General features: G+C 35.6%; 2 protein-coding genes across 3 annotated transcripts; one reads left to right on the top strand and one right to left on the bottom strand.

Annotated features, from left to right (window-relative positions):
* Positions 1-1,580: 1,580 nt before the first annotated feature.
* ropn1l (rhophilin associated tail protein 1-like) lies at positions 1,581-6,588 on the bottom strand. Of its 2 annotated transcripts, none has more exons than XM_051881767.1 (6): positions 6,363-6,588; positions 5,074-5,206; positions 4,869-4,992; positions 4,617-4,778; positions 4,181-4,350; positions 1,581-1,791 (listed from the first exon to the last, which is right to left on the bottom strand). In XM_051881767.1, the coding sequence occupies exons 2-6, from the start codon at positions 5,202-5,204 to the stop codon at positions 1,728-1,730; spliced, it is 651 nt and encodes a 216-aa protein (XP_051737727.1). In that variant the 5' UTR covers positions 5,205-5,206; positions 6,363-6,588; the 3' UTR covers positions 1,581-1,727. The 2 variants fall into 2 exon arrangements, with proteins under 2 accessions (XP_051737727.1, XP_051737726.1); XM_051881766.1 differs by lacking the exon at positions 6,363-6,588 and adding an exon at positions 5,390-5,550.
* On the top strand, positions 6,382-7,983 carry LOC127505859 (arylamine N-acetyltransferase, pineal gland isozyme NAT-3-like). Its single transcript, XM_051881763.1, has one exon. It carries the CDS (start codon positions 6,382-6,384, stop codon positions 7,228-7,230), a length of 849 nt encoding a protein of 282 aa, XP_051737723.1. The 3' UTR covers positions 7,231-7,983.
* The last annotated feature ends 384 nt before the right edge of the window (positions 7,984-8,367 follow it).

An 8,367-nucleotide genomic window follows, 5' to 3' on the forward strand; every position in this document is an offset into this window, starting at 1 on the left:
CAGTAATGAAATAGGGTGTTCAGCTACATCTAATTGTTTTGATATATACATTTTTAGATTTTTATATATTTCAATTACTGTAGAAATGCAAATTGTCTTGTTCATTTTTGTATTATGTTAGGTTTTGAACTTGAGTTTAACAGTTTTGAAAAGAGTATGTAAATTGTTCTGTAGGTACGTTTTGGTGGTGTTTGTGTCTAAGTGAGAAGCAAATCCATGTGAATTGAAAGATGTAGTCATTGAATGCATTTTGTGCCAAAGCAATGACAAATGATCCACAGTTTAGCCCACATATAGACTGCTGTTGTGATCACTGTGTAAAGAGCTTTGAAAAAGTGACCTAAGTATCGAGAAATGTGTCCTAGCGATTGTAACAAAAAAATGTATTGTTTTGCACATGTTTCTGTGATGGGTAGGTTTAGAGGTAGGGGTTGGGTTATGCAATATAAAATATCATTAACATGATATAAAATCAATAAAATCAATGGAAATCTATGCAATGTCCTCACTATAAACAAACATGTGTGTGTACTTGTTTTGGCTATACTTGTGAGGACCAAATGTCCTCACTTATATTGTGAAATACTTTGACAACCCACTAGTGAGGACATTTGACTGGTCCTCACTAGTTAAAAAGATGTTTTTATTTAGATTTAGTGTTTTGCATATGTTTTGCATAGGTGATCTCATTGACCTGATATAAAATCAATGGAAGTCTATGCAATGTCCTCACTTAGATAGCAAAACAAATGTGTGTGTGTGTGTGTGTGTGTGTGTGTGTGTGTGTGTGTGTGTGTGTGTGTGTGTGCGTGCGTGCGTGTGTGTGCGTGTGTGTGTGTTTTTGTGACATATCAGGAAACAAATTTGTATAATGACATGGGTATTACAAGGAGAGGACATTACCCCATGTCCCCATTTTTCAAAAGGCTTATAAATCATACAGAATGAGTTTTTTTGAGAAAGTAAAAATGTGCACAGTTTGCTGTGATGGGTAGGTTTAGGGGTAGGGGTAGTGCAGGGCGATAGAAAATACGGTTTGTACAATATAAAAACCATTACGCCTATGAAATGTCCCCACAATTCACAAAAACAAACGTGTGTGTGTGTGTGTGTACCTGGTATTCCCTACGTTATGAGGACCAAATGTTATGAGGACCACATTTTTTGGGGAAACAAGCTAGGAAAACAGCTTATAAAATAATATAAAGTGATGTTTTTTGAAAATGTAAAAATACAGAGTTTTCTGTGATGGGTGGGATAGGGTTTGGGGATAGAATATACAGTTTGTACAGTATAAAAAATATTATGTCTATGGAATGTCCCCATAATGATAAGAATAGCAGTGTGTGTGTGTGTGTGTGTGTTGAGGTAGATATGAGAGGCGGTAAATTTGATTGCAATAGAATATGGTTTCTTTCAAATAGAAGCATGTCAACTACAGTTTTGAAAGCCCTAACATATAGGTATGAATGATAAATCGCAATCAAAACCGAAAGCTCATAATGCTTGAATAAGCACCTAATATACCAGTAGCCTTGATTTGGCTTCCTTTCACTTTTGTAACATTATTCTAGGCAACCTAGTTTTGAGGATTTATTTTGGTTAAATAATCCAATCACATCACAACATACAGAATAAAGAGGGCAAACGCAGGACACAGTAACTAGGATCAATATTTTTGAGCGTGTTGTAAGATATTGCCACCTGAGGACCATCTGTACTGGATTCTACTCCTCAGCGCTTCGGAAGCTTGTAAAATTTGAAGGTTGCACCATTCCTCCTTGGCATTCTCTGAAAACAGGAAAAAACAAAGTTTCCTATTAAACGTCTATAATGTCATGACGTAATCTGTTTTCTCACCATGACAGGAGATTGCTGCATCCAACTGCATTTGGCCGGATCTTATGAAAAGTAAATGTTTTCATTTATCAACTGCAAACTAACATCCTCTTTTCAGTTCTTTTTCACTTTTTATTTGCTGTAGAGTTGTCATTGTTATTCTGAAACACGCCAGTTTACTCAGCATGTTTTTATTCTTGCTTCTGTGTGTGTCATATTGACTCACTTACACGCTTCCCAAACATTTGTGTATTCCCAGGAATGGACTGCTTTTTTTTTTTTGAGGAGTTCCTAGGAACACTAACAGATGTAAACCTGTGTATGAGATTATAATCAAGACCAGTTCATGTGCTAAGAATCAGCTTGCAAATTTGAATTGGAGTTTAGTTTCTAATTGTTTTATTACCTTGAAGATCTGAGTGGACACACAAGTAAACATTTACTGCTTGCTTGTGTGTTGCTTCTATGTCTTTTGAGAGTTAGAAAGGGCTCGCTGTGGTGATGTTGGGTTGGTTCAGCAGTATCAATGACTGCTACACACATATAGACATGCAAAGCAGATGAAAAAGTCTTCTGTTTTCCTGTTGTCTCTCGGCCCGTTTTTATTTTATCTCACAATAACAATGACATCAAATTATTTTAAAACAAAAGCTAAAAGGGGTAGTGAATCCAGAAATGAAACCAAATTTCTATGACTTTCATTCTTCCGTGAAACACAAAAGAAGATTTTTTTTTTTTTTAAATTAACTGTTTTTGCTCATACAATGAAAGTCATTTGGTTCTAAAACAATACTGGACCCTACAGACTTTCATTGTATGGACAAAATACACTAAGACATTTCTATTATCTTCTTTTGTGTTACACAGAAGGAATAAAGTCATACAGGTTTGGAACCATGTGAGGATGAGTAAATGAAAGAATTTTCATTTTTGGATGCACTATCCCTTTAAGGGCCATTTTTGTTTAAGAAATTATCGAATTACATTATGAGCTTTTTAGTCATTTTTAATACTTACAGATTCTATATCTAGTACACCATAAGAACTGTGAAAGTCCATGTCCATTTTGTCCAAGTTTGTTTAGTTTATAATTTATATAACAACTTAATTTGCACAAGCGTCAATTAGTCTTTCATTTTAGCCTTTAAAAGTGCTGAACACCTATGAAGAAATATTTTAAATGGCTTCAAAGCAGGACTGGTAAGTACAAAGCACCTTCTGATGTAGTGTCTGAATGGTAATTAAATAGACTAAATTAATATTTATACTTATAAACAGGTTGAATAAGTCATTAAATCAGGGACAGTGTTTATGGAGTCAAATATATGAAAAATATTATACTTTTGTTAACTGTGAAGATTATGTGTGTAATAATTGTTGTCATGATAACATGATCCATCCAGTGGTTTTCTATAATAAAGTCCTTGCCATTTTGTCCTAATAGTAAAATGGATACTGTGCTGGGTCTTTGAATTGAGTTAAATATGTTTAGGCTTCTTAAATGTCTTAAAAAACATTAAGCTAAAAAAGAAAGCATGGGATGAAATCATGTTTCTTTGAATGCGATTGAAAAAGACACTTGCTGTTGGTATGCTGGTGAAGTATGACAACAAAAACACATCACAAAGTAATAAAAACCACCCACAGGACAAATTCTTATATACGCACTGGTAATTTCTGGTATTGTTTCTGCAGTGATTGAACTGTCTCATAAGTAAAGACAATAATGGTTCAGATTCTCGGCTTGCGTTATGCTATTGGAAAACCACTTAACCTTATGGCATTATGTGATGTTTTAGGTCGTATGTATTATGTATCTTTTCAATCATTGTTTGAAGAGGTTTTTAATATAGAACAGTTTTTTGGTTCTGAGAAAGAAAGAAAAGAAGGCTTTGCAATTTCACAGGTGTAAATTCTAACAAAAAAGGCCTGAAAACACCTCAAGCAACAATGTCAAAGCAATCAGTTTCCTTATCACTTATCACCTCCTAAAACTCCTCTTTGGCAACAAAAGTAGAAGTAGAAATTATCACCCTCAAAATGTGCCAAAATTATTTAATCAAGCCTCTTCTCATTGCCCAACTTGTCTCAAACTGCTTGCTGTCAGAATGATTGAGCGTTTTGCATTTTTTGCTTCTGCAATTGGTCACCTTGATCATACCATTTTGCTTATGTTTGTTTTGTTCTTTGCCCCAGGGTAATATGTAAAATATTAACCACATACTAGCATTAAACTATAGTAGCATTAAAATAACATTTTAAATTTGTTTTAAGGCTTACAAGTTAACTGAATTCATTTGTGTGTGTGTGTGTGTGTGTGTGTGTGTGTGTGTGTACTCACTCCTCTAAATGGTGCAAGAAGCTGTCGATCTGTTCTTCAGGAATTTCTCCATCCAGATGGGCCAAGTATGTGTACAGCCTCTGAAATGTGTCGAAAGGAATCTGGGCTGCACCACCCTCAGGGTCCTCTGTGAGTATTTCACATGCATGTTTCAAAGCACTCATGATGGTCTGTAGGAACAGGACAGTGGACTTTCTTTCAAAACTTACACTTTTATAACATAACTTAGCCCATTTTGAATGAATGACTATCATTGTGTCTCTTTATGAATTTGTCATTACTCCTTGTTCAACTCTTCGAAAGTGAAGACCATTTCAAATCCAATACTGCCATCTAGAGTCAATTAGTAGAATTACAACATCTCAAATGAAACCACCATCAAACAATATCATAAATGTACTGTTAAATACATAATAAGATATTTATAGCCACTCACCCCACCCAAAGCACTGCATCCTAGAGCAAAAAACTGCATCCAATTGATATTTTCACTGAAGTTTCCAAGGGCGAGGATTGTGTCAAGCTGTTCGATTGGCAAGCACAGATCTTTCCACTTCAAAAGGAGCTCCTCTTTTGTAATGATTTCTTTAGATGTGAGCTACAGGCAAGAGAAATCTCATCAATATTCATAAATATACATCTGCTGCACTGTGTATAAAACATACAAAAGAGGTGCAGTGGATCACACCTGTTGATGAAGGATCTTTAGAAGGCCTGGTGTAAGTCCTGTGTCTGTTTTCTGAGTTGCCACTGGCATTTCCAGCTTCTCCTTGACTGGTAGACCCTGACCTTTTGATAATGCTGAAAAATAGCTGAAGGAGAAGCAGTTTTATTGTTGTCATTTGTCACACTGTATTACATTTTCATTGCAATATAAAAAATACAACACTTACTCAGCTGCCCATTGCAGCACATCATGTGGCTGTGTCTTAATTGCAGCTTTTGTGAATTGCTTTAAAATATTAGGCAGCTCTGGAGGGATGTTGATCTGCTGGGCGCAGTACATTGTTTCAGGAGGAGGCATCACTTCAGGTTGTATTTTAAGATAATGACAAGGAGAAAGTGAACACAAAAGATCACAGAAAGGACATTAGGCGATCAAAATATCATTCAATACATGCGATATGGAAAAGAAAAACTAGAAAACAGTGTTACTTAAATTGGCTGGCACAGGTGCTCACGCTAAACTAAACACACAAAAGGACTTACCGCTTTAAGTTAAGTTTTTTTTTTTAAATACAGGGTTAGGTTCTTGGTCTTTCTTAATAATTATAATATAAACGTATAGGATACATAAATAAAGCCTAGTACTTTATATAGTGTAGTATTTTGTCATCTTATAGGACAGCAGCGACTTGCATCTGTGTTTTTCATAGCAACGTGTTGTTTGTAAGCATCACCTAGAAACCAAAACGGGCTACGAGATCTGATTGGTCAATGCCAACATAGAGGGTGTTAACCAGAGCAGTTGTTGCCATGTCCGCTTATTATAAGTGGTTTGTTTCGCTTATAAATAGGGAACTGGGAGTTTATTTCTAGAATAAGTTTTTTGGGTTTGCAATTGCTTGGCCCCTCACCAAATGAAGCGCAATTGTTGGTTATCGTGCACGCACGAGAGGGTTGATTTAGATGTAGACTAGTGTGAAATATTTAAATAATTTTTGTGAAAGAAAATAACTACTGAAAATACGTAAAAAATAGCCTTGGATGATTATATTTTATTTATTTTATTAGGCTAATATTTATTAAATACTAATAATAATAAATAAATAAATAAATGGCTTGTTTTTTTTCCCGCTATTTTGGTTGTTTGTTTTGTTTTGTTTTTAACCGAGTTGATCTCTTATGATATCTGGCAACACCCCCAACAAAGCCTTTTCCGTTCACGTCTATATTTGTTTAAGATTTACTTTTATATTCAGTATACTTGCAATAGGCTATGCTTTTAATCGTGTTCTGGACTTAACATTACAAAACAGTTAAGAAAGAAATGATAAGACAGTTTCGTGTCCTTATAAAAGTACATGAGCACAACGTATGTGGACTTCCGAGAAAGTACAGTCCGAGTTTACAGCCTGTGCAAAATGAAAGCTTGCTTGAGGTTGTCTAAAGTTTCATGTTTTTGCTCCTGTGTTCAGCTGTGTTTGGATTAAAGTTTTCTTTGCTAAACTAGCCAACATACCGGCGATCTTTGCAAAACAATGGATGTTCAGAAGTATTTGGCACGTATCGGCTGTTCTGGCCCATGTCCTCCGACATTGGAGACATTACGATACGTTCACCTGAATCACTTGATGGCAGTTCCCTTTGAGAATCTCACTATTCATATCGGAGAGCGGGTCAGGCTTGAATTGCCACTTCTATATGAAAAAATCGTCCTCATGCGCCGTGGAGGATTCTGCTTTGAGAATAATGGACTCTTCTCTTGGCTTTTGTCTCAGCTGGGCTTTAACGTGACTATTCTCTCCGCACAGGTCAAGAATCGGTTCACCGGCGCTTACGGACCTCCCTTCGACCACTTCATCATGATGGTGAAGCTGGATGGACACAGATGGCTCTGTGATGTTGGGTTTGGATACGGTTTCCAGCTCCCTCTCTCTCTTGAGACAGACAGTCCTCAAGCCCAGAGCCATGGAGTGTATCGCCTCAGATCTCAGGGAGACTTTATTTTCATGGAAATGAAATCTGAGACTGAGGTATTAAAGAGTGCAGAAGAATGTTGGTTGGAGCAGTACAAATTCACGCTGGAGCCATGTGAAAGAGATGATTTCAGAGCCATGTGTGACTACCATCAGAGTTCTGTTAGCTCGATTTTCTTCTGCAAGTCTCTCTGTTCACTCTTATTGCCCACTGGAAGAATCACAATCATGGGCCGCAGACTGATTATAACCACTTTGACCTCAGTGGATGGACACCAAGCTATGAAAACCACAACAGATCTTTCAGATGAAGAAATTACAGAGTTGTTGAGAGAGAAGTTTGGAATTGTTCTTCCTTCTCCACTCACTCCAAAAGATGTTGAGATTGTACCACCACCAGTTACTTATTAAGTGATTGTTTATTTGTTGGGTCTTTCATGCTCTTTAAGTTTTATGAATAACATTATTGTTTAACCTATAGTAGATTAAGTGGTTGAGGGTTATGCCTTTTTTATTTAGTAATGTATCTCAGTGGTAACTCAGTAGTTGTTTGTGCTAGATCTCTCAAAATTTGATACATGTTAGCCACATTTGTCTACTACAAATAGCTTACTTGGACGTACTACACAATCACAGATTATGTGAGTTAATGTCAAACACAAAGAGTTCCATTGTTACAACCTATCCCACTACTGAGATGAGTTAGCTGGGATTAGATGTAGCCTAACAAAGCTGAAATTCGCTGAAATAAGAGAAACACAATTTAAATTTATGCAAGAATGTTATTGAAGAACAAAGAATGATCATGTTTTGAATAAAGTGAACAATTTAAAGTGACAAAAACATTGAATTTTAGTACTTTTATTACTTTAAATTTAGCACAAATCATTTGTCGTGTGTGTTTATGTGTATTGTATTCCTGTAACATAAGGGTTCAGTCACTATGTTGCCATCCACCTATTTTTATGTGAATTTTGGGATATTACATTTAAAAAAAAAAACTGGATGGAAATGCCAAGATGTGCATAAATTCTAAAAAAAAAAAAAAAATGTGCACAAAAAAGGTATGCTCCCAATCGAGGTGGATATTGTTTTTATTCAATAAGACATGCATAATGATGGAAACACGTTTACCAAATAAATCCTTTGATGCGCAACAAAAAACTCAAGTGATTTTGTTATATGAGGGAATGTGATTGACAACTGGAATCATCATAAGGGGATGGTTGTAACATTTTTAATGAACTGTTACAACTATCCCCACCCCAAACAGCCATAACGTAGCTAACTATTATAACATGCAGGTTTGAAGTTAGCATGAATCCAAAGCATCAAATTAAACTAGAAAAATAGCTCATTTAGATTTAGAAGTCACTGTATCTACAATGCAATAATTGCTAGGCAAAAAAAAAAAAAATCTTTTTTTTACTTACTAAAATTTTTTTACTAAATTACTAAAAAAAGATTTTTTACTTTCTTTCCTGAAAATCAGTTTTTTAGGTCATAAAATCTACAATGTTGCTCACAGTCACATGCCACTTCTCCTGT

The sequence above is a fragment of the Ctenopharyngodon idella genome, chromosome 23 (assembly GCF_019924925.1).
Source record: "Ctenopharyngodon idella isolate HZGC_01 chromosome 23, HZGC01, whole genome shotgun sequence".
NCBI classification, from domain to species: domain Eukaryota; kingdom Metazoa; phylum Chordata; class Actinopteri; order Cypriniformes; family Xenocyprididae; genus Ctenopharyngodon; species Ctenopharyngodon idella.